The 25,836-nt window shown below is 41.8% G+C and overlaps 3 protein-coding genes across 5 annotated transcripts; 2 read left to right on the plus strand and 1 right to left on the minus strand.

Moving 5' to 3' along the window:
- Positions 1–411: 411 nt before the first annotated feature.
- Positions 412–5,400, minus strand: pctp (phosphatidylcholine transfer protein). Of its 3 annotated transcripts, none has more exons than XM_069165502.1 (6): positions 5,247–5,400; positions 3,850–3,967; positions 2,485–2,564; positions 2,230–2,401; positions 1,821–1,888; positions 412–1,142 (listed from the first exon to the last, which is right to left on the minus strand). In XM_069165502.1, the coding sequence occupies exons 1-6, from the start codon at positions 5,373–5,375 to the stop codon at positions 1,068–1,070; spliced, it is 642 nt and encodes a 213-aa protein (XP_069021603.1). In that variant the 5' UTR covers positions 5,376–5,400; the 3' UTR covers positions 412–1,067. The 3 variants fall into 3 exon arrangements, with proteins under 3 accessions (XP_069021603.1, XP_069021605.1, XP_069021604.1); XM_069165504.1 differs by having other exon boundaries at positions 5,234–5,299; XM_069165503.1 differs by lacking the exon at positions 3,850–3,967 and having other exon boundaries at positions 5,234–5,400.
- Positions 5,401–6,350: 950 nt separating this feature from the next.
- tmem100a (transmembrane protein 100a) lies at positions 6,351–9,686 on the plus strand. The gene is made up of 2 exons (XM_069165526.1): positions 6,351–6,434; positions 8,421–9,686. Exon 2 carries the CDS (start codon positions 8,513–8,515, stop codon positions 8,918–8,920), a length of 408 nt encoding a protein of 135 aa, XP_069021627.1. The 5' UTR covers positions 6,351–6,434; positions 8,421–8,512; the 3' UTR covers positions 8,921–9,686.
- A 15,005-nt stretch (positions 9,687–24,691) lies between these two features.
- LOC138207729 (small integral membrane protein 36-like) lies at positions 24,692–24,994 on the plus strand. Its single transcript, XM_069165208.1, has one exon. The coding sequence runs from the start codon at positions 24,692–24,694 to the stop codon at positions 24,992–24,994; it is 303 nt and encodes a 100-aa protein (XP_069021309.1).
- The last annotated feature ends 842 nt before the right edge of the window (positions 24,995–25,836 follow it).

The raw sequence follows: 25,836 nt of genomic DNA on the forward strand, positions 1-25,836 counted from the left end.
AAAGGGTGAAATATACGTTGTATAGTGTACTAATTCATGATGGTGATGTTTAGGATGTTATAGATGATCACATCTTTTATTGTCAAGTTTTATCTGCATGGAGGAAAACCACAAAATTAAGAGAAATTAAAAAATGTAAATTGTGTGTTTAACGTCACAGCTACCAAGTGACTGAAAGTACCTTTATTCCTAGACGAGCAGTGATTGTGTTAATTGGCCAATAAAATATACTTTTAGTTCATTTTAATCAAAGCAAAACAAACAGTATTAATGTACATGAGTCAGAATACCTCATGTTTATGGAGCACAGTGTTCTTCACAATATGCTTTATTTGCAATGTCAGTATCAAATGCTGCTGTGGTTTGTTTTGTTTTTTGCATCATTGTACTAACATGGACAGACCACACCTAGGAATTCAAATGAAAGTTTATTTGTGTCAAGAGCACAGCGATATTACACAGTAATAAGCTATTCGTGATCAGATCAAACTACATTCACCCCATCACCAGGAGCACACAGGTACTGATGCACAGCCCAAATCAATACAGCACCTGACGTTATATCAATCGTATGCAGCCTTTGCATAAGCAATGAAGTCGTTTTCACTTCGTTGAAACAAAGAAGTGAATCCCAGCGAATTGAAACGGACAACGAAAAGATTTCAGTGTGATCAAAATATACGGCATCTGTCATAATTTCACAGGTCCAGTGAACAAATTTAAAAGTGATTAAATCCTTTAAAAGAGGATCCAACTCGGGCTCAAAGGAACAATTCCTCTGAATACCTTCTATCAACGTTTGATTCAAACATAACCTGTGACAGCTTTTGGAGATTTGCACAAACAGGACAACACAGCACAGGTTAATACAGCACAAGGGAACAGATCCGATTCACACAAAGCTTTTTTAAATGAGGGCGGCCAGTAATGCACCATCATGCCTGAGTCAACGAGCAGCAGCCACAAAATCATGCCACATTCACCCCTTACACAAAAGTCTGATTTGATTACACAACTTTACAATAAAACAGCAGTCGAACTACTCCGAGTTCAAGATGCCGTCGTGTTCATTTCTTCTCGCAGTAGGTTTTGAAGTTGCTGCAGGCCTTCTGCATGTCTGTTAAGAAACCGGGAACGCCGCTCTGTTTGGGGAAAATTTTTTTAAAAAAAATACACACACGTAAAGAGCATCTCCATCAGTGAGCGTCACGGACACATGTGCCAAGAAGCCCCCGCCCAGGAGGGAGGGGTCAACGGATGGCGCAACTGTTGACGTAACCCTTGCAACACATCTGCAAACAATAAGGATGGAAAACCATAAAGCAGGCGGCGCTCCGAGAGGCCTGCGAGTGAACCCTTTAAACACCTGCTTTAATGCCCTCATCAAGCATCCATTTAAGCAGGTCAACAACGAACACATGTTCATTTCAGAGACTTGTGATGTGTGCTGGTGGGAAAGTTTGAATATTCCTTTGAACATACAAGTAAAATACAAGCTGTTTATCTTCCCCGCCGTCTCCGTATCAGTTCATCTGAGCGCTAAATGAACTTCATTACCCAGGGTGCGATTTTGTCAAATACTGTCTCATATGACATACTTCCTTTAGTGCACTCACATACTGTGTCGCACTCTTACATGTTAGTGCACTTAAATGTGTAAATAACATAAGAATGCATCACCTGGCAACGTATCTGCAGGCTTTGTTTGATTATGCTTATTATCATTTGATTATTTTACCTTTTATTGTTTGTGTATATTGCAGGCAGATTAACTCACTGACACAATATGTTAAAAAAAAAAAAATTTAAATAACACTCACCTTCGCTGCCCAGTTCACCAGCCAGGTAGGAATCATTCCACCGGGGTTGTCAAAGTAATTCAAGAAAACTGAAACACAGAAAATTCACCTTTTATTCTTCATTCAAGAGATTTTCCTCAAAGGAAACTTTTGCATTTATAAAATGTATTTGCCACAATCTTCAATGTTTATTGATTTCACAATCAATTAGATAAAAAAAGCATCATATTTAAGAAGTTGGAAGCAGAGAATTTTCTGCATTGTTGCTCAATAAATTGCTTAAACAATCCACCCATTATCAAATTTGTTGACTATTAGCTTTTCTGTTAATATGTTTGTAATATGTTAATATGTCTGTTTATTCTGAGCGTCGGCTGATTTTCGTTCACACAAAGTTGCATCGTTATTTTCCCCATCAACGCGTGTTGACCTTTAGTTCCGCAGCCTCCGTCGGTCTCCATGGCGACGCTCTGCTTGTAGTCTTTGACCCGCAGCACGCCGCTCTTCTCCGTGCACGGCGTCTCCGGGGAGCTCTTGGCCAGGATCACCCAGATCTTCCTGCCGTCCACGACCAGGTCTCTGCGCTCCCTCACGTACACGTACTGGAGGTTCAGGCTTGTTAGGGAACTCTGCGGCGAGGACGAGATGTCGGCGAGAACGTGTTCGTGTGAAACCAGAAGGATACGTCTCTGTTGGACAGAGGGAACGGGTACTTCACTTGCCAGTAGATCGCCGACTGTCCGTCAAAGTCCTTCTCGTAGAGCTCTGGGTTGAAAAACGTCACGAAAACAGTCAATTACGAAAAGAAAAAAAAAAGCAGCTATGAACACCAGCTGGAAATGGGTGGATTACATGAAGTGATCTCACAAAACCCTGCTATTACTCCACATTCTTTTCCTCATCTTCATAAGGAAAGAAAAGGGGAAAAAAAGATTTTCTGTGATAAAGTCCAACACGTACTTCACCTTCAGTAAGCTACAGTTTAGAAAAATTCGGATCCATGAAAAAAAAAATCCTACTTTAAGTAAAAAGTACAGAAGGATTAGCGGCAAAATGTAGTTAAAATATGAGACTAAAAGTCCTGGTTTGGTCTCTCTGACTGATATTATATATATATGACATCATCAGATTATTAATAGTGCAGGATCAGTGTTTCAGCAGCATGTTACTGTTGTAGCTGCTGCAGGTGGAGCTGCTTTGATCTACTTTATATCCAGATTTAAACCAAGAGGCAGCAGATGAATCGGAGATTATTACCAGGAGAGGAAAAACCAAAAGTTCTGATCCACAAATCTGTTTTCACTTTCTGTTTTGTTTTTTTTGCTGAAATAGCAGATCGTTTGAACATTTATTGACATGAAATCATGTGAGAAGCCTAGAGGGGGAAAAGTCCCGGCCGGATGGAGCTGTTAAGAACAGAAATGTGAGCCGGACGACACGCTGCAGTTCGTACGACAGCAAGTTGGACACCGCTGCTTTCATCTTTAAAAAAAAAAAAAAGGGGGTTGCAGTTTAAAAGCTTTTTCAATGTGCCAAATCTTCATCTGAAAGTACTGTAAGTATCGTAAAAGTATCTCAAATTTGAACTTTGGTACTTTCCAGTACCGCAGTAATCGTAGGGTGCAAAAGAAACCATGTGAGACACGACGAGCTGCAGCTTTCGACATGCAACACAGACAACAGGACTATTCCAGAAACCATCCTATACGACGGAGGGAAAAACTACTTCAACTATCACTAAAAACAAAGTTACATCTTCCTGGTTTATGTCGATTTTTATGTCAGTGATACAGATAAGAGCTACAACAAGTTACCTGCTGGTTACTGCAGATGTGCATGAAAACGAGAACAAGGAAAGTTGAACATTTCAGTGTGTGAAACCTCCCGGTATAAAGAGCATTATTTAGAGACAAGAAGATCTTAAGTGAGAAAACGACAACAAGAAGTCGTGTGCGCTACTATTATAATTCATAGACAATATAGAGAGATGAGGGGAAGTTTGATTCGGGATGGCGTACGAAGGGGTTGATTATTTGTTTTTCTTTTTTACCTTTCACATATACATCCCAGTGTTTCCGATACGTCAAGTCCATGTAGACATCTGCACACAGCTCTGGAGTGCAGGTGGTGAGCACACCAAAGACTTTGTACTCATAAAGTCCAGTTTCCTGCAAACAGCACATGAAAGTTCTCTCTCTCGCTCTCTCTGTCTCTCCTCCACACGCCACACCACACCATGCAACTAATCCCAAACCACACAACTCTGATTAGAGCCGGCCCGCGTTGCACCCGTTCTCACACTCACAGAGTGAGGAAGTGTGTTGGATTTGATTCAAAGGTCCAGATACGAGTCCGAGACGCCTTCATATGCGCTGGACTTTTCATAGTTTAAGCAGTAAACCTAAAGAATATGCACTTATAATCAGATATATGGGGAAAACGTGTGTCTTATAAGGGAAAAAGTCATACCAAGGTCCATTCACAAACACAGCTGTTTAACGTTGCCTTGCATTTTCTGGGAAGTGGATGAAATCTGATGTTGGACTTTAAACATAAATAGATTATTTCAAATGTAATCGAAAATAGTATCCTCTTGTTGAAAGTGCAGTTAAGTGTATTATTATGATTTGAATTGATGAAAAGATTGTTGTCTGTGATACGAATGATAGTTTTAATAAATTGTCTATAACGCAAAATACAGATGACCCATATGTGTCAAAATGTGTACAATATTTCTGTAATTTTACACTTGTTAGCATTTTTTCTTTAAAGAATTGAAGTGCACGGGTGCCCCAGAGATAGAGTGTAAAGGAAAGATTGAAAGAAAAGAATGCATTTCTATGGAAAGGCATTATTTTTGTTTGATTGCATTCTTTTCGTTTCATAAATATATTTTTTTTAATTTATGAATTGATGTCACCCTGCATTACTGTAAATAAACAGAAATCCCTCTCAAATCCAGCTTGGTAACTCTCCAAATATTATATCATTTAAAATGAATAACAAGATAACGCCAGGTGTGTCAGGTGTGTGCCGAGTTAAAGAGCGGGCCTTTCTGTTTTCATAAATGTAGTAAATCAACTTCATGAAGGCGTGCGTATCCGTCCAAAAGCGAGGCAACGTTAAACTGACAGATTTTCGAATGGAGTTTGGTACCGAGCCGGTACAGCCGGTTTCTGAGTCAATTAAAAACACACTGCAGCTCAATTTCCGGGTATTCCCCACACTGGCCGCTGGGACGTCAGAGCTGGTGTCTTCATGTTCTTTAATAGTGAAGGAAGTTTTGCTAAATATGACACCGCCTCAATGTTTTAGAAGATAATAAGATCTAAATACCGACGCTGATGGCTCTGCAGAGGAAGCCCAACCCCATTCAAACTCATGCAGTCACTCGGTCCCCACCAGCCTTCCTGTTGTAGCGGCGGTAGTTTTACCGATATTCCCCACCTTGTCGTAGAGCCGGTGGATTTGAACCCCCATTGTCTCGGTGAAGAGCTCCCATCCTCCCTCCAGCTGCGGCTCATCCAGCTCCTTCCACGCGCTCTGAAAGTCCTCATCTGTAAACAGCAGCGCCATGACGGAAGCGTTCCTCTCAGCAGCTGTCACGCGCAAGCCAAGACTCAAACATGGCACTTCCGGTGTCCGCATTCAAAATAAAAGAGGCAATATAAATGAAGTGAGCTGGATTTCCTTTACATTGTGTTGCAGTGGAAAGCACTTTGTTAGGTTACTTGTGTTCAAGTATCGTCGCATTTGGTCACTTTATGTACTTGTGTGTTTTATGCTGCTTTATTATTGATCTTTACAGCATATCAAACGAAAATATTGTGTTTTATTTACTCAGCTGTTCATTTTTTTGTTTTTTGTACAGTTATAAAGAAGCCATAAGCTCATTAAATGAAGGTGTTCAGTAGCCTTCTTCTTCCAGGTGTTGTATCGACATGTGAAGAAGCCAAAAACCAGTCATAAACCACATTTCATAGCTAGAATTGGGTTTTTTAATTAAAGGAAATTTTTAAAAAAAATTGTTGATCCATGGCTGAATGTCTTCCGATCAGTGCAAATATTTAGTTTAAGAATCTGTTTTTATTTTTTGGGAGTGAAATGAAAGCAGAATTTCTCTGAACAATAATGAAAAAAAAAAAAAAAAAAAATGACAACATAAATACTGCAGACTGGAAACCTATCCTGTGAGGTTTTCCTAATCCTTCTTGATTTTCACGTTTGGGCCTTCAAAATAAATGCATCCAATGAACGTATTGTCATTTTAAACCGCAGCGGACGGGCGTTTTATTCTGAAATTCGCCACCGGATGAATTAGTTGTGCTTGATTCATTGTGAGCTTCACGGTCCGGTCATCGATACTTGAAATAGCGGCTGTGAATGGGGACCGGAGGACTCTGCAGAGACGCTTCTCATGAATGGGGAGTCAGATTCCTGCAGACAGACACAGACGCTGTTTGTGTTGTTGTCAGCTTCCACGGCGAGAAAAATAACATTCACTTTTAATTAGATGTTACACTGAATATTTTATCAAGTTTCACTGCAGCGGAAGGGGTGGGGAGGGGGGGGACACACCGCGGAGACACCGTGGAGACACCGTGGACACCGAGCGACATGGAAAACGGCTGTGAGGTAACGAACCTGTCTTCTCTATATTCTCTCGAGCATGTCATGTAGATTTAGTACACTGTAAATAACAAGCAGAGTTTAGTTTTAAAAGGGAACTTATACATCTTCCGACAGCTGCAGTTTAAAGAGAAGATGGTGCAAGATTCATGCGATTCCAATTTTTAGGAAGACTTTTTAAACCTGATCTTGACAGCCGTCAAATACAAACTTGAATCTTCAGCGACAAACATTTTAAAAGCTTTCTTTAAGGAAAAGAAACAGCTCAACTTTCTCCTGCAGCAGATTTTCTTTGTTTTAAAGTCTTGTGGTTTCACATCTTGCATGTTTAATCTCCTCCTTTTTCTTTTAAATGATAAAATTATTGATGTCTTCAATCTGTCCAGATGCTTTTTTTTTTTTTTTTTTTTTCATGTGAATTAACCAAAGTCAACTACTATTGACAGGTGATTGCTTTTTAAGATAAAGAAAAATATCACCGTTTTTCTGTTTAACATGTCAAATTTGGTTTTAGGAAAATTCTTCTATAGGAACATACTTAATTAAACAAATAAGTAAAAAGACACACACATGTAGGTGTATGTCCATATTGCTAATTGAAGTTATTTCTAGTGTGGGCTATTACGCTGTTTATACAAGTTTTTAATTTTAAAGCTTCTGTTTTCCACAGAGTAAAACAAAATACGCTTTTCTTTCCAAACTTGCACTTGTTCCCAACCATTTTTAAAGCCCAGTAACATCTGCATGTGATTGTGTCTGTTCTGTCCAGTCAAAGAACAATATGACCTTTTGATGATCGTCTGGTTTTATAGGGGTTTTTTTTCAAAGCCTTTAAAATTTCCTGTTTCACCAGAACAGATGAGGAGTTGCCTGAAAATTTGTGTAGCAAAGATACGTTTCATCTTCTTTTTTTATATTAGTGTTTGTAACCCACGACTTTAACATTGGCTGCTGAAATACCAACAGTTAAAATCCCTTAATTTCTTTTCATTTGGAATTGTTTGTGCTTTTTTTTGCCAGATTTTAAACGTCTTTCTCCATCTCGATGAAGTTTGTTGGACTTGGAAAACACCACAGTGGAAACTTATTGCTGTAGTTTTATGTGTTTATATGCACTTTGTATTTAGAATATTTGGATTATTGTCATGAACCAAATCCAAACCAAGGATTCAGCTCTGATTGGAAACTAGAAACGATTTTTGCGTTATTGGTAATTTTTCGGGGCTTAAAATGAATTTTCTGAGTCCAGAAATGTTGGAATCAGTAAATTAAAAACCCACCAAGTGTAATGTCTTTAAGAAAAGAATATAAACTCCACCCTGTTTGCTTAAACTCTCAAATCCAGAGGACATAACGTGAGTCGTAGCCACTCACTGACCTCTAGGCGGGGCCTGACCACTGACCCCTGACCCCCGACCCCTGACCGCCGGGGTCGGTCTACAGCCGCTCAGTCTCCTCAACTACGTGCTGTTCTTTTTCCAAAAAAACATTTAATAATCCAACATCTGGCCGTCGCGAGGTGAGAAGTGACACTGCACTTCCCTCCTATCGTCGCTCGGTGTCTGAAACCGCAGCTTTTCTGTTTTTTTTTTTCCTGCTCGGCAGATGTGAGACAGGAAGAACCGGCGCTCGTGAAATCGCTGTTGGTTTTCGAAGCTCCTTGCGTTTCACGGAGCGGTTTGTAATGTCATATCCCGCGCTCTCCAGGGAATGTCTCAGCTCGTGCTGGGCCGAGCGCTCCTGCGTCATTCTGCGCTGACTGGGTCAGGAGGCGGCCGGGATTGTGCAAAGAGGTTACATGGGTTTATTAAAGCGGCGTGCGGATGGTCAGAGAGCGGCATCGGTGAATTGTGAAACTTGGGGGTGTCGGATTGGAACAAAGGGCGTCTGTCAGAGTCTCTCTTCGGGTTGAGCAACTAGTTCTGAGTGTTTTTTCACTGCCTTTTTCCTTTTTTAACGAGTGGCGTGTTTTTGTTTTTTTTCTTTCCACAGCCCGGGAGACCTTGACTCGGGACGGAGTGGGGGGGGGAAATAACGAGGGACCATCTGCGGCTGGTTAACGGAAGAGGCTGCTGGATCCTGCGATGCCAGAAGAAGCTAATAAAGACGCCATGAGAACGCCAGCGACCCCACAGAAGGCCAACAACAACAACGCGGGGCGCCCCGCAGTCGCCGCGACGACGGTCAACATCCCCCTGGTTAACGAAGTCCAGCTGACCGCCGCCACCGGCGGGGCGGAGCTCTCCTGCTACCGCTGCACCATCCCGTTCGGCGTGGTGGTGCTCATCGCCGGCGTGGTGGTCACCGCCGTCGCCTACAGCTTCAACTCGCACGGCTCCACCATCTCCTACTTCGGCCTGGTGCTGCTCTCGGCCGGGCTCGTGCTGCTGGCGTCCAGCGCCCTCTGCTGGAAGGTGAGGATGGAGAGGAGGAAGGAGCGGCGGCGGGAGAGCCAAACCGCCCTGGTGGTGAACCGGAGCATTTTTACTTGAACTGCGCCAAAAAAACTTGTGGTTAGGAGGTCTTTTGGGTGGAGGGGGGAGGGGGGGTTCAAAGCTCTGACTCTCAAAGCTTTGAAAAACTTTGCGAGGGATTTATTCGTCAAACAGACGACGAGCATCTGGTCGAGCCCGGGAACGCAGCCAAGAGGAATGTATCACAATTAAGATGAATTACCAACTGTTGTGAAGCGGCGAAGAGGAAGTCTCCCATTAATCTGTAGTCGGACGGGCCGGCTTTGATTGTAACGTGAAACAAAAAGAAGAAGAAGAAGAAAAAAGTCCAGAAAAGAAGAAGAAGGAAACCGGGGAAATCCAGGACGATGATTCGCGCCTCATTTACCGGGCTTCAACTTGCACATATCTTGTTTTATAACGTCTCATTGTTCTAATTACAGAGAATGAATATTATGAAAGTGTATTGGTACGTGACTTCGACACAACAGAGGGGACTATTTAACCTGAAATATGTATTCTCTTAAAGCACTTTGGTCCTTCACACTCATCATATTCAGTATTAAACTACTTCTATTAACAAGTTCGACGAGTCGTACGTTCCAATTTTTTTGGGGGCTAGTATTGGTTAATACGGCAAATTTTAAAACCTTTAAATTGTCTTGTCCAAAGTCGCTATTTTTCAAAAAATATATTAAATGTAGTATATGTTTATTTTCAATGTGATTACTTGCATGTATTAATTGTTTCACGAGATGTCACGATGTTTAATAAAGTCATCGAAACACGTTACTGTCACAGTCGGGAGGAACAGATTTCTGTGTTTTTTTTTCGAGTCCGATCGATGCTGGAAAAATATGAAAAATTAAAGGGATATTTCAACATTTTGGTAAATACACTTCCTCAATTTCTTCACAAGCCAGGTTGTAGTTAGCCTAGCTTAGCACAAATACTGCAAATCAGGAGGAAATGAGAGTGTCTTCCCTGACGCTGCACTTGTTTGTTTGGATGTTTGCAAAGTTGTCGACTTGCTAGTTTGCAATCGTACAGCAAGTCGGTATTTCGGTATTTGTAATAAGCGCTCCTGTCAAGCTACGTCGGCTAGCTCGCCGACCAAGTGTGCATCACTTTGTGTCGGGGGGGAATTCAAGTTTTGTGAGGCTAATTTAGCTGACAAGCTCTTTTTCTGACTTGACGTGAGAAATTATGGTTTTGTGTCATCGCCACTTGTGGCCACAGAGGGCGCTGTTGCTGCCGCTCAACAAAAGTCACATAACGTTGCTTTAAGGGTGTTGGTAGGACTTTTTTTTTTAAATTTATACTATACTCTCCTTTAGTTTGAGGCACACAAAAAACAACTAATCAAGACAGTGTGAAAGTGCTTTGATCAAATTTAATTGACAGCGATCAAACAACTCACCTGACTGTAACCAGAAATGTTCAAACTTTTCTTATTCTTGATAAATTTTTGCCGTTATTTGGCAGATGCAGTCATAAATATTCCTTAAGTGTGGTTATTATCAATATGTCAAATGAAAACTGAACAAAACATAATGACAAAGTTTCTAAATGACCTCAGAAAGTCTTTTGCCTCAGTGTACCCCATCTTCTTGCTCCTTATTGGAGGACAAATATCAATATGCCTGTGGATTAGTCAGTCAGAGGCTCTTGATATTCCTGGGAAATGTGACTCCGGGTGCTTTGACGTCACTGTTTGTATTTCTCAGAGACAGTTTATGCAGTTTGTGGGTTGGAGAAGTGATGATCTATTATATTAACATGGAGCTCTTTGCTTTCGGTGCTGAATTGAAGGAAATGTTTTGCTCTCTCATGACGTCCGTGGGTGTGCCCGAGTCTCCTCACGCAAATATACCATTTGTGTCTTCTGGTGGTTATTTTGAAAAACTCCTGGGAGAATTACGCATCTTATAAAACTTTTGTTTTTGGGAGTTTAAAGTCATGAAAAGGGCAGTTTTAATCGTTTTTTTTAAGTGTCATCACGTCATGATGGACTAATAATTAGAATAATATCTTGGCGTGGCTTTCATAAGAAAGCCGACAACATCAACACGTTCACCGTGTTTACGGCACGAAGGAAGGAAGGAAGGAATTATTCAGACCCTTTACTTAAGTTTAAGCATTAGGACACTTTAAAACTTTAAAAATACTTGGTTTTAAGTAAATGTCCTGCATTTAAAATATATGTTAAGTCAAAGTATACAAGTGTAATCAAACAAATGTACTAGGTGAAGTACATAAAATGACCTCTGTGACTTCATCAATTCATAACTGTTTCATAAGCATTGATATAAACTCGGGATTTCACAGTTGTAGTTGATTGAGGTGGAGTTGATTTATAATTTCATACATGGCTGACCCTATTAATTATTTTCATCATGGATGAATCTGATGATAAATTGATCGACTGATTAATTGACTGTTTGCTTTGTAAAACAAATTGGAGAATAATGAGAAGCCCCGCCACGAAAGTGAAACTTTTGCACGACCTCTTTTTCCAAGAAAACAGTCCAAACTTCATAATTATAAAAAAAAAATATTATAACGCAGCAAATCCACACTTTTTTTTTTTTTTTTTACTTTTGTGACACCATAAATGCAAAATTAAAAATGATTATCATAAATCACAGTTTTGTCAGAAATGTATTAATCTGTTAATCAACAAATAATTTCAGCTATATTTGTTTACACTGTATTTTCACTTATATTTGACAAACTCTTCACATGTTTGGTTGCTAATTTGTAAAGTAAATAATGAATTATTTTGGAGTAAAAGTCAAAAGAAAATACTCAGCAAGTTTGTCAAATCTGTTCTGAAGTACAAAACTTGTTTAAAATCATACTTTGTTAAATTCCACTGAATGTTATAAAACATGTTAACCAGCCTAAGTATTTTGTTCAGGTGATATCAAATGGACTTTTTTCTCAGTTGCAGAAAGTTATAAATTTTGTCCCCTCTAATAATTAATTTCAAGTCAATTTAATTTCGCAATCTAGAGTTGGTTTTTCCACCTTTTAATCCGCCTCATCCTAATAAATGATGATAAAAGCCCTTTGCATTATTTATCCCCTCAATTCGTACATTGTCTCAATAATCATCAGCTATTCTTCTCTGCTGGACTCTACAGGTAATTAAACATTTGAGGGTATAAATTCTGAGTTGTAAAAGGAAGTTGAACTCTCCTGTTTGACCCTGTTGGGGTTTAAAATAGCCTGGACATGGAAGCATATTTATAGGCAGCATTTGCGTTGCTATGCGTCCCCGTGACACCAGACACTAACAACTAAATGGTTTCCTTGCGTCAGAGGAGAACCTACAACACACTTTGTCACTTTTGGGAGATCACCGCCACGCACGCCATCAGCTGCAGGCTCGCAGCGTAGAAGAGGACATGTTTATGGGACACGTGACACAGTCAACCGTGGAGTTAGAGGAACGCCAGGCTGAAGCTGGAAAAACGGGAGACTTGATATGAAGTTTGACAGGTGCCCTCCGCCCGCGTCTTTCGTCTCTTTACACACTGCTGGCACCTCGTGCGGGAGGGTGGAGGAGGGATGGAGGAGGCGGGGAGGAGGAGGTGGGAGGGGGGGGGGCGTGCGTCACTTTTTGTGCCTGACGTGGTTGTCATTCCACTTAGTGCCACGCTGCCGGGTCAGTTTATCAATAAACACGAGGAACGCAAGTGGCATTGGTTTTAGCACAACGGGGAAACATTCATGTTAGAAATCTATTCAAGTATTAAAGTGGGAAAAGTTTAAACCACTTCTGGTGTCGAAGGTTTCATTGTTCTATGATGAAAAGTCCAGTTTGTGGTTTTCAGTGTTTTTAGGTCAGTTAGAGAGAGAGAGAGAGAGAGAGAGGAAGGAGACTGAAGAAGGAAAGGATGAGGGAGGGGAAAAGGAATTAATTAGGGGGAAAAATGTGCAGAAACAAAGAAACAAAGAAAAAGAAACAAAGAAACTTAAACTGAAAGAAAGAAACAAGCAAACAAAGAAACAAAATAGCAAAAAGATAAAGAAACAAACAAAGAAACAAAGAAAAGAACCAAAGAAACAAAGAAACAAAAACTGAAAGAAAGAAGCAAATAAAGAAAGAAACAAAAAAAAAAGCAAAAAGATAAATGAAAAAACAAGAAAACAAAAGGAAAAAGAAAGAAAGACTCAAAACAAACAAAACAAACAAACAAACAAAGTATTTGATGAAATGTACGTTTGCTTTGCGCCTCTTTCAGCGAACTGCAGAGTGAAATTCCAGACTTCACCACAACCGATTGCACATTGCTCACTTCCACCACGATTAAAGGTAATGAGCTCAGCGTTACAGGCGTCCTGCTCCGTCTCATGAAACAGCTGCGCCGCCGGAGCGTGAAGAGGTTGGAGCAGACCGGACCCGACAGCTCCTCCGACCAGCTGACTGGACCCACGTTTTCCAGAGCAACCCGCAGCACCGAGGAGCCAAATGTTTCCGGAAAAGTTTGGTTTTGCTTCAGAAGCCGCAGGAGACGTTTCTTCACTGTCTTTTTTCGACCATTTTCCATTTCGACAGTGTTTCGTCATTTTCAGAGGCCTGCACAGTGTGTGCAGCTAAATGCTGACAGCAGCATGCTAACCACTGAGTGGATATAAAAGTGTTCGTAGCTTCCAGGGTCTGAAAAAATTAAGCTGCAATACCACCGAGTGCCACCAGAGGTCGGCTCCAAAAATGCCTCCGGCGCCATAGACTCCCATTCAACTTCTCTCGTGGAAATCAATCATTTCTTTACTACGAGTGATTTCAGTGTTGTTAGATGAAGTCGCTTCTTTTTATTAGTCCATCTGAAAATAATCTCGCCATTAATTAGAACATAAATTCAACATTTTTTGAATTTGTGAGTATTTTGCAGTGTTGAAGTGAAGTAAAGTCTGTGGACGTGAACATCAGGGAATCTGTTAGTGTCTCTAAATCCTGGTAGGACAGGACACCACCCACTGGAAGGAAGTCCAAGTCCAGAGTCAGAGCTGGATCTTTGAAAGTCTGGTCAGTGTCACGCATCAGCTCAGCTCCTTCCTGCCCCAGAGAGGAGTGTCCGCTCCGCGATCGCCGGGTTTGTTTGGACTGAACCGGAGACCCGGTGACATTTTGAAATATGCACTGATGCAGTTGCGAAATCGCATTCATTAACATGTTGAATTTAACAGTCTAGTGGTCAATCTACGGAGAGATTAAAAAGACCTTCTGTACTTTGGAAAGTCATCCGTATAAAAGGAATGACTTTGTTGGAAACAGCAGTTTTGGGTTTAGTCAGCAAGAACAGCATCATACAAGAAAGAAAAAACAAATAACTTGTCGTCTTACAATTTGCTGTTAAGTTCCATTAAAAAGTCACAGAGATTCACGTTTCTTTTATTTTTCTACGCTGTCTCAGGGAGTTGGCTGACAGAAAAAAAGTGAAAACCTGAAGAGCATTTCAGCGAGGGGGCGAGTTATTTCTATACATCCATGCATTTAGCACTGAGTACATACAGCACCGTAATAGGTAAAAGTTTAAAATGGACATATTTGGACATATACTTGTGAAAAAGAGCTCACATGGTTGCAGGTTTGCAAAGCTGACTTGTGAAATTGAGTTGCGTTGATTTCAACACCAGAATTTCAAGGTTGGGTTTATTATTTGTTTTTCGACACACCTCATCTCTCAAGAAATGAAGGTGAAAGAGCAGTAGGACATCATCCACGGCTTAAAAAACAGCCTCCATATTCAACATAACAAGAGCCGGTGATATTTAATGTGACAGCGGCTGATAGAAACTGTGCACGACATGCTCCTCTTTGATGCTTTCATGTGCTGCCAGTGGTTGTTGGCGAGTCTGCGGTGTTGGCTGCCAACGGTCCCACGAGGGAGCTGCCGTCGAGGTTCGCCCTTGTTCTTACCACATAATAAAGAGAAAGCACTTCCTGACCCGTTTCCTCCCTTTTTTTTTTTTTTTTTTGCAGTAAATCCCACTTCAACAAAACGACGGTCTCTGTCTTCGTCTCCAATAGAAGCTGGCAAGAAATATTCTCCTCGAAAAAACAAAACAGCAACACATCTGCATTTCATAAAAGCTTACAAGCCATAATACTTTTTTTTTTTATTATTATTATTTGATTTTTTTATTCTGTCTTTATTCGTCATTCTGTACTTTTCATTCCTCTGTGCCTGCGGAGTCTAAGATGTTATATTTTTTTTGTTTGTCCATCTGTCCTATTCTTGTGATATCTCATGAAAGTCTCAAAGGAATTGCTTAAAATTTGACAGAAACATTCACTTGGACCCACAAATGAACTTATTTGAATTTGGTTGCCAAAGGTCAAAGGTCGAGGTAAAACCGTGCAAAACAAGTTTGTGGTGATAAATAAAAAAAATTTAAAAAAAATACCAACACTAATTATGACAAGATCTTTCATAAATGTGCAACAGGATCAAAAGGATGTAGTGATGACATTTCATATCCAAAAGGTCAAAGGTCACCTTCACTGTGATGTCATAATGTTCAGCAAGAAACACGTTTCAGTCCAATATTCAACACCACAACTTGGGAACAGGAGGGAAGATTGGTGACTCTAAACCTGGGTGTCCACCTTCAAACAAATAATTTAAATGCTAATTTTCTACAGAGACCTTTCACCTAGTTAAATAAACTTCAGAGCCGGGCTGCATTTTCTCATATCTGAGAGTATTTTGTTCACCCGTTTGATTCAATCTGTAGCTCCACCACATCGGAATCCTTTTTCTACCATTTAAAGTTTGCGGTCAACAGCAGAAGAACATCTCTGCAGTCAAACACAAAAGAATAAAAGGAAAGTTAACACCCTGCTGTCAGCCTCATTGTGCATGAAGAATGATTACATCCATATGTGTAAGAAAAATACCAGAGCAGTTGTTTGATTTAAGTTGTTTTTTTTGTTACTTTTTTGCAGGCGGATTGTTTAGTTTTTCTGCAGATGCACGGCCAAGTGTGTGTGTGTCTTTTATACATCCCTCCACTGCAGAAGAGTGAAAAGATAACTGCAGATGGCTCAGGGGCATGAGGTAAAAGCCTGTTGTTATTACAACAAATAAACTCTTTCAGGAAAAGCTGTTTCTGATCTGCAGTGCCCATTTCACAGAGTAATCAGAGTCCCAGAAGTGTTTATTATGCAAAGATTTACTCTAAATTAAATTACAATTGCGTAAATGTCTGACAAGAGCACATTAATCAGCTGAAAACTGTGTCATGAGTCACGTATGACAAAGCAGGAGATTGTGTTAAACTCCAGAGTATTTCATCTGTGCCTTGTATGGGCCCCACTTCACCAGAACCCGAGGTTTATTGTAATCCTCTTGGCAATGTGTGCTACTTAATTATGGAAATCTTCAAGACAATGATTTTAAAAAGGTCAAAATCAATGGCATAAAGACCACAAATAAGTAAAAAGGATTTTAAAGTACTATGAAACAGCCTGTGGCCATTTTGTTTTTGCAGACAAACTTTTCAATATTTTTTTCACCAGTAACAGTTACTGAGAGTTTTCACACAACGTTATGAAGTTGACCTTTGACCTTTTGGATACAAGGTGTCATCACTTTATCATTTTATCCTGTCTAGACATTCGTGTGAAATCTTGTCATGATTAGTGGTTGAATTCCCGAGTTAGTGCCACAAGACAAGTTTTGTGCGGTGTTACAGTGACCTTTGACCTTTGGCCACCAAATTCTCATCACTTCATATTTTGAGTCCGAATGAGCGTTTGTGCCAAACTTGAAGGAATTCCCTCGAGGCGTTCCTGGGATATCGCCCTTTACAACAGAAGATAAACTTCTCCAAAATCGTAGAAGGTCCGAGTGAACGTTTGCACCAAATTTATAGAAATTCCTGAAAGTAGTTGCTCAGATATAAAGGGATGGACATGAGGTTACATTAACCTTGACCTTTGACCCTTCACCAATAAAATCTTGTCAGCTAATAGTTGTATTTTACTTTTTACAGTGATTATAAAAAAACATATCTTCATCACATATAAACTTTGAAATAATTGGACATTTGGAGCAACAAACTAATTTGAAAACCCAATTATCTCAATTCAAAAAGATTATTACAGACTCAGGCTGCAGGTAAAAAAAAAAAAAATAAAACATGTAAAATAACGTGTCTGCATGATGGAGCTGCGGGCCTGTAAAGCAGCGGGCCACCACCCTGAACCCTGACCCAGCGGAGACCGGGACCGCAGCCACCCTTCACCCTCCTGAGTGTAAACACTCAAACAGTCCGTGGGAGCCTCCGGTAGAGGAGGTGTGTTTTGATGAGGTCTTCTTTTGGTGTTTATCAGCGGTGGACATTCCTCTGAGCGCTGCCCCCGGCGAGGAGGGTGGGGGGTGGGGGGGGTTAGACGGGCACACAAGCTGCTGTGATGACGTACACGGGACAATGGTGAGGAGTCGGTTTTACAGCTCCCCCGCTGGTTTCGAGTGGGCGTGAAGTTTTGGGCTGCGACAAAAAAAAAAAAAAAAAAAAAAAAAAAAAGCACACGAGCATGAATAGAAAGACGTGGACAGCAGTTAGGCTCTTAATCACAGAGATATTATTCCCGTTTTCATCCACGAGAGTAAAAAGGGACTCTTTTTCACTGAATCTGAGTTCGTTTGTTTGAAACTTCAGAATCATCCTGTGACTCTCCGTGTGTTGTTTCTGGGGAGCTGCAGGATGTAAACTCTTCCTAAGGTGATTAAAATCTGCACATTCCAGAAACAGCAGCTAGTTTTTCCCTCCTTGTTCACTGCGGTCCAGATTCCAACATGCGAGCTACAGTTTGCACTCGGCAGATAATTCGGATAGATTAAACTCCACTTTTAGTTGCCTGTGTATTTATCATTTTTGTAATAACTCCCGGCTCCACGTTTGCAGCCCTGGTTTCAGCACATACGCTACAAAAACTACTACAAGCATGTTATCTATCATTTTTGATGCTTTTCTACTCTTCTCTTTTAACCTATAAAAACTCAGGGTCAGTGGAGGTTTTAATAGAGAAAAAAAGTAATTCACTTTTGAAGTGCTTATTCTGCTGTAATGCACACTTCACATGCTCCTGAATGCATTCTGTGTATTCAGGCATTCATGTGAATATAATCACATCATAAAGTTAATAACGAAACTGCCAGCATCACATGTTCTTCTTCTTTGTATCGGCTTTATCATTTCTAAAGGAGAAAATGTGATTTTATGTAATAATTAGATCCCTTTTTTTTGTGCCAAATGGCAGTTATGAAGCAAGTCAAAGATTAAGAAAAAAACAGAAACTTTAACATTTTATATTTCCATCATATTCTATTGTTCAGGTGCAAATGTTGCACCTGCACAACAAAAAACAAGAAGATGAACTCGTATATCAGTGATTTCTGTGCCGTGAGACATGAGCGGGGTTTTCTCTTTACGTCCTCCTCGGTCGGTCCGTCTCGGGTCTGAATGTCCCACGCTGGCCGGCCGCTGACGGTCCTTGACGAGAGGAAACCATGAACTCTGGGAGGAGCAGGTTCCCACACCCAGAAGAAGAGACGCAGAGCCCTCTAACACAAACAGTCCGCCGCTCAGGAAGGAAAGGGCTCTCTTTGGGCCTTTATCAGATCTGCAGGATCCTCGGCCCCGTCCGTCACCCAGCGCTGCAGCCTGAGAGGGGGAGGGGGGCGTGGGAGGCTGGGGGGGGGACCCCGCCCTCCACCGGGCTCCTTCTTCGTCTTCATGTTTGCAGCTGTCGTATTTTTTCTCTCACATATTTATCCACCTTAACTTTTAGCTCTGATTCCATTTTAATACCTCTAAAAACACCTCTGCTTTTAATCTACAGCTGCAGGTTCAGAGTATGCGCATGGAGGTATTCCAACCCATAGCGTGAAATAGACACGCCCCCGTCCACCACAGCAAAACGTGAGATAGCTACGCTCCGGCGATGTCTAAGCGTTGCGGTTACACGCTTTCCTGAAGTGGACGAAAATGAAACCGACTACATGTTTTTAACCATTTGATTTACAGGGAAAAAAAAAAAAAATCTAACATAGATAAATAGTCAGATACAAAGATGTGGTTGGGGTGAGGACAAAAAAACAAGTCAAATAAGTCAAAATAAGTCAAACTGAAGAAAAACCTGAAGAAACTCAGTCTTGCTTATATAAATAAAAGAAACAATCTTTACAAAAAAAAAAAAAAAAAAAGTGGAACTAAATGAATGAAGTGTCTCCGGGTGGCGGTCGTCAGGTTCGGACGATGTTTTGTGAGTTAGCGGCGCAGCAGGAGCTTCGCTCCGCTGCCTCCTGGTTGTGTAACAGCACCTCCTCGCTGACCTCATGGAACATCTCCGCAGCGACTCGGGGCTGAAGACACAAAAGGAGACGGAGGATCACGTTCACCTTCCTCCACACGGGCCTCCTGCAGGCCGGCTCAGGCTAAACTGAACCCCCCCCCTCCCTCTACCCCATTTGGCCCCATAAAGGAGTCGGTTCCCGGATGTAACCAGAACTGTGTTGTTGTGTAACTGAGAGGCCTTTTTTTGTTCTGTTTCTGTAATGTCACCCTCAGTGTTGCTTAACATTTACTTTCCAGCGGAGGCTCACAAGTTCAGTTTACATGAACTGAAATTTATTAGTGACAGCGATGATGCAACTGGATGTCGACTTTAACGTCACAGGAAGGAAGGTGAAAGAGTTCATATTCATGCTTTAAATAGTTTGGATTGGATACTGTGGTATATGCAGGTATATTTGGTCTTTAAAAGCATATTTATCTATATCTGTCTGAATTATATTGATTGCTGTTCAGGAGATATGAAACTAAGATGCTTTGTTTGATTTTAAAGGACTGTGTGCTGCTGCTAGACAAAAAATATCAATTATTTAACTTTTAGTTTATTTATAAATGAGCTGCGTTTTTTTCAAATGTATTTCTAAAGTAAATTATAAGTTTGAAAATGTAGTAGAAGGAGCATTTGGGGAGGGGTGATTAAAAGTAGAAAAAGATTTTGCCATTTCTTTTCTTCTTGGTACGAAATTAAAACAAACACCTGCCCATAAATATATGTATCGGGGAGGTTCGATCACCGGTTTTGTTGTGTACAAACTTAAAAAATGACTCTACAGACCCGTGCTATTCTTATTTGAAGCTGTAGCTGTCTTGTCCCGTTCGCGTGAATGTGAAATCTCAAGAACGCCTCGAGGTGATGTCTTCAAAAGCTCCAGGATGAACTGATAAGATAAAAGGTCAAAGGTCAACTTCACGACAACATCTTGTAGTGTTCAGCTAAAAACGCTTTTCCGCCCGCATCTTTCAGCACCATGAACGAGAAGAGACACGAGCTGAAGCGCGTGAAGATATTTACTGATTCCCTCAAAGTCTTCACTACGTAAATGAGTCTGGACAGATTCTAGTTAGTCATAAAAAACATCATCCAAACTGTCAAAACACAGTAAAAAAAAGAAAATTAAACCAGGGAGTCCTCGCTATCTTATGTATCTGTGTATTTATTACCCTTTAACTCCACATTTATCATCCTTAAATCCCCCCCCTCTCCCCTACACCCCCCCCCCCCCCCTTTAGATAAACGTATAACCTTTCTGAGAGTGTTTTCTCGGAGTATCTTCCCACCGTGAGGTCGGGGGGAACGCGCTGCGTTTCTTGCTCCCCATTTGTATTTTGGTTTTGCTGACGACGGGAGAAACAGAGGTGAGGTCAGGATGTGTCAGATCACCGTGGGCGGGTTGGGGGGGGGGGGGGCACCCGGCGACACGCTGTGAAAACCAACAAACAACCTGTTGGGTGCTTCAAGCCTCAGAGACTCAGAGAAGAACATAAAAGAATAAAAAAAACAAAAAAAACTTCTCTACATCCACAGCTGAATTGTATAACTGCAGGATTTGTCAACACAATCCTTTCCCCGTCCATCTCCCTGCTGTCTGTCCGTCCGTCCTCCAGGTCCCTCAGAGGCTGCCGGACTCGCTGGCACCAGAGTCTGGCGGTGGGGGGGAAGATCTATCTCCCAGATAGGAGCAGGAGAAACTCCACCCGAGGGGGCCTGGTATGTACACACAGACAAACCTATCACATCCTCTGAGCTAATCGCTCCCCGACAACCACGACAACACAAACATCCCCAGGACAGAAAACATCGGTCTTCCTCTGACTCGCTGCTGTTTTTAGAGCTCCAAACCTCTTTTCTTTTTTTAATCTTTTTTCTTTTTCATTATTACTAACAGCGAAAAAGACTTTTTTTCAGCCACCTGACCAAAATCAGCTGCAATGTCGAACATGCAGCACACAGAAACACATAAAGGCAAAATAAAGACACATGATGGTTTTTTTTTAAATGTTAAAAGCCAATATGTATTTGATTGATTTATTGATTGATAAAGCGTCCTCCACCATGACACCCACGATAGACCCTAAAGGACAACAACAACCACGGTGAAACTAAATTATGCTGTAGAACGTTTTAAAATCCAATTAACGCAACTTAAAACGTACGAGCTGCCACGTTTTATACAAAACGACAAAAACAGATCGCCTCGAGCGTCAAATAGACACGCCCATCCACTATGGCAAAGCGTGAGATAGCTACGCTTGGGGCTGTTGAGGCGTGAAATCTGCACGCATGTAAATGTCATGTGACGGAGAATCATGTGACCGCGGTGCCACAACAGAGATCTTGAGACCAAGTACAAAGGACTTTTTGTTGTTGTTTTTTTTGCAGTAGGTTTAATTTTTCCTTGAAATCCCTACAGACCAAAGCGTGTAATAGACACGCGCATTCACTACAGCAAAACGTGTAACTGTCACGGCCAGACATCGCCCAGTGCAGCTTTTTCACGTTTTGTTTATTGCTATTTCTTGCTTGTTGCAGAGTGATTTTTACACTTTAAGACGAATTGAATTGAATTCGAAACGTCAAGCGAACGTCAGCATGTTAGAAACACTGAGGTCACGAGCCTCCTCATTTCCCTCTCCGCTGCCAGGAATATACATATTGTTAAAACTGTACAGATGCATTAATCTAAAGTCATTTTTGGGCTTCAAACTAATGAAATTAAAATACAATTATGATTTAACTCTGCAGGAACGCCTTTACATCAATGTCAGGGGCCTTAAAGCACATTACCTCATTTGTCTTCTCTCCAAATTATATTTAATATCATTACTCGGTTGGACTGTATTCATATTTTACTGATGAAACACGGAGGATAATGTTTGCTGTCGTCCTTCTGCAGATCTTTTTGCAAAAGTTTCCCCTCAACACTGAAGCCAGTCTTTACCAACAGCAACGTTTACGACCAAAACACCGTCTCTGAAAGACAAGTGATGCGTCCATTTCCTCAAATTAAAAGCAAGAAGTGACATGACGCATGCATCACGGATAAAATGTCAATGACAGACTTCCAAATGGAAATTAAAAGCACCACAGGGAACCTCCGAAATTGACTTCCCTGCGTCAAACGGCGCAAACAAATAGAATTACATCACATTATCCATCTTCCATGTCGTCCTGGGAGTGCGATGTATCACACGCAGGCTCTTTAAAACAAGTAACCCGTGTCAGGAATTATATTTATGAACTTTTTTTTATCCCTCGGACAGATCTTTGTCCCCCGAAGCTCTCAGTTAGTCTGACAGTTAATCCACATTTCTTTGATATAAAGCCTTTTTTTTTTTTTAAATCAAAATGTGTTCGTGAGCACGTAATTAAATGTCATGAAAATATTCGGAGATGAGGAAATGATGCCTCCCCGACGCCAATATGCAGAGTGACTTGTTCCAGATGCTACCTCCCCCACCCCCACACCCCCTTCCCTCCACCCACCAGTCTCCATCCTGAGGAGCCAGAGGAGCAGCGCGGAGGTCAGGCAGCATCGGGGTCAAAGCCTTTCGCCTCTGACATCACTTTCCTGAACACAGAGAGGGATTAGAGGCCTGAACATCAAGAGAGCACTGAGGTCATCTCTGCACTCTGCAGATGTGATGTGCACATCTGCCGGAGGCAGGAAACATCAGGACGTACTGAGCGTGTTTCGGCAGGAGAGCTGGAGCAGATTAGCGCTTGATTTCACGCTCCTCCCCTCTTTATGTTGTGAATCCTTTTCGTTGGGAGGAAACTCCAGTGAGCTGCCCTCGGTTCTCTTCTCTAGTGAAGCTGGTGAAGTTTTAGTGTTTTAAAACATATGATGAAAATATAATTCACTGCTGACAAAATGTAGAGGACACTTACATAAATTGTTTGTAGCGGTAATCTCCTTTTGCACACAAAGTTTGTTTAAATTGAAGTCAAGAGCCGAACGTTACATTTGAATGAGATGAAATCCGATATCAGGCGAGAATGGGACCACATTTCACTTTCAAAACTCCAGCAACGGGTCTCCTCGGTTCCTAAACGTTTACAGAGTGCTGTTGAAACAAGAAGAAATGCAACACAGTGGTGAACATCATTCACAAAAATGAGCACATATTTTACATAAAACGATAATGTTTCTCTGTTTCTCAATGATATGTTGCCTTCGGTCTATTTTCAATTAAATACAGATTTATGTTATTCGCAAATCGTCTCGTTTTGTTTTACACAGCGTACCAACTTTTTTGGAAACGGAGTTGTAAAGGGTTGTATCTTGTATGACCATTAAGTTTGCATCCATAATGACTCCTTGTGCCCCTCATTTAGTCTCAGAAGCTGCTTAGAATCAGAATTTGCATGATGCAAAAGGGGCTTTTAATATAGAAGAATTCACAGTAAATACAATCAAATTTTCGTTCTTTTTCATGTCATAATTTCAATATGAGTTTTAGTTATATTTGTGGTTTGTATGTCACCCGCTACCTCTTTTTTTTCTAGGGTTCCTCTGGGTCAAAGTTCACCGTCCAGCTCTGCTTCGACTGTCGCTGCTAACTGCTGCCCTCTGCTGCTCAACGCTCGCCACAACAATCTGAATGACCGCACCACATCAACAGGTACGAAGAACCTCCTGAAACACATCAAATACGTTCCCACCTCCACACAAACTCACAAATCACATTGGGTGTATTATCCTGCATCTAACCCAGATTATAGGCTCAATGACTTTGGCTTTGCATCGTTTTAATCCCAACACAAAGGTCGCTGTAATCTGCCTGGATTGCATGTGCAACAAAAATAAATCACATAGAGCCCGACATTTTTAGGAGGGAAACGTCTTTTTCCCGCTCTGTCTCCTGTTAGCGTTTTAGCATGTCAGCATTTTCTGAGTGACTTTTTTTAGTGGCGCTCTCTGGCCTCTATTTAGCCAGATGGCTTCCTCCGTCAATCCCCACTCACAATCGAGATTAAGATTACACTCACTCACACACACAAACTCGAACATGCACTCAAACACACCACAAACTCAGTAATCAAATGTTCACTTGATGATATAACGCAGAAATCTGTTGCAGTTTTGCCGGGTTTGCAACCGGAAGATTAAGTTATTAAAGCGAGCCAATCGATCGCTGGAAATTCCAGGTTGGAGAGGAGTGGCGCAGGATTAAAGTATTTTTACCACAAAGCCACTATGTGATGGCCCGCATCAGAGGTGGGAGACAGAGGGGAGGCAGGGAGGATGCAGGGAGGGTGGGGGTGAGGACGGAAGAGAGGACAGATTGAAAGGTGATAGAGGAGAGAGAGGAAGCCGCCGGGCTGCCTCAGTGTTTGTTGCGGCGGTCCGTCGACACCCTTCCACCTGTCCGTCCTCTTGAAGGCCCTGGTTCTCCCGAAACGCCTCCGCGGGGCCGCCCAGGCATGAAGCAGGCGCCATGGGCTTTCTGGAAAACTACCAGGAGATCGACCCCGTCACTTTGAACCTTTGCATCCTCATCGCCAGCTACGTTATCTTGCTCCTGGTCTTCCTGATATCCTGTATCATGTACGACTGCCGGGGCAAAGATCCCACCAAGGAGTACGCCCCGGACCCGGTGCCGACCCAGACGCCCATCAGGCTGGTGGTGATGCAGAGCACGCCGGCGCCGGTGGGACGCTGGGACACGGCCAGCATGATCACCACCTACCACGAACCGTCGCACTCGGACTTCAGGGAGAAGAAGAGCACGATGGTTTGAGTTTGGACTTTGTACATACCAGACTCTTTTTTTTTTTCTTTTTTTTTGTACACCTTTTTTTTTTTTTTTACTTTTCATTTGTGCGCGTTTTGCTGGGACGATGCCGGGATTCAACCTACACAGGACCAGATTCGGACGGTAAGAATGAGAGTGTCGATGCATTTAAGTACGGTGTGTTTGCACATGAAATCCCTTCTTTATCTGGAGGTTCTCGGGCCAAAGTCTGCCGGTCCACCCTGGAAAAAGGGAAAATGTCACAAAGGGATAAACCTTTCTGTTGTGTTGTAGAAGACAGGAGAGGTTCAGGATTAGGGGTCATTAAAACACAAAGAGAAGACCTCAACTTGTGCTGCTTGTTTAAACATTTTAATACGTTTTTGTTTTTTTTACCTTTACACAACCTTGACACCGTTGGACTTTCAACCTCTCCTCCAACCGAGAGATTCATTTCTCTCTACTTTAACCACTCCGTTGATATCAAAGGTGCATTGCCCTTGATTGGCAGCCGTTCAGGGGTTCGTGTTCAACATTTGAGTTGAGTCTGGACTCGCGGTGACCTCTTACGTAACTCGAGGGAGGTGCGACGTCGTCGAAGAGGCAGACGGGAGAGACGTGTTCCTGTGACCCGCCTCGTCCAGATTCCTTATTCCGAGAAGTGTGCGTCTGTAATCGCCAGCCGGCACGACACCAAAGACGCGCCCTTCGGCCTATTCGGAGCTCCAACCTATCAGGGGTTGAAAGTTTACCTGTGGGTCATCTTAGATGTTAAAGATGAAAGGTCACGCCAGTGCTGCGAGGAAACAAAGACGTGAAGCTCGCGATAGCTTCCAGTAAACGGAAGA

Source organism: Embiotoca jacksoni, unplaced genomic scaffold (genome assembly GCF_022577435.1).
Source record: "Embiotoca jacksoni isolate LCO1_2020_lvr unplaced genomic scaffold, fEmbJac1.0.p SCAF_34, whole genome shotgun sequence".
NCBI classification, from domain to species: Eukaryota; Metazoa; Chordata; class Actinopteri; family Embiotocidae; genus Embiotoca; species Embiotoca jacksoni.

Coding starts and splice junctions, on each gene's coding strand:
- pctp (XM_069165502.1), bottom strand. CDS start 5,375: ATGGCGCTGCTGTTTACAGATGAGGACTTTCAGAGCGCGTGGAAGGAG. Junction 2,402..2,484: donor TCCCTCTGTCCAACAGAGAC/GTATCCTTCTGG, acceptor CTGAACCTCCAG/TACGTGTACGTGAGGGAGCG. Junction 1,143..1,820: donor TGGTGAACTGGGCAGCGAAG/GTGAGTGTTATT, acceptor TTCCCCAAACAG/AGCGGCGTTCCCGGTTTCTT.
- tmem100a (XM_069165526.1), top strand. CDS start 8,513: ATGCCAGAAGAAGCTAATAAAGACGCCATGAGAACGCCAGCGACCCCA.
- LOC138207729 (XM_069165208.1), top strand. CDS start 24,692: ATGGGCTTTCTGGAAAACTACCAGGAGATCGACCCCGTCACTTTGAAC.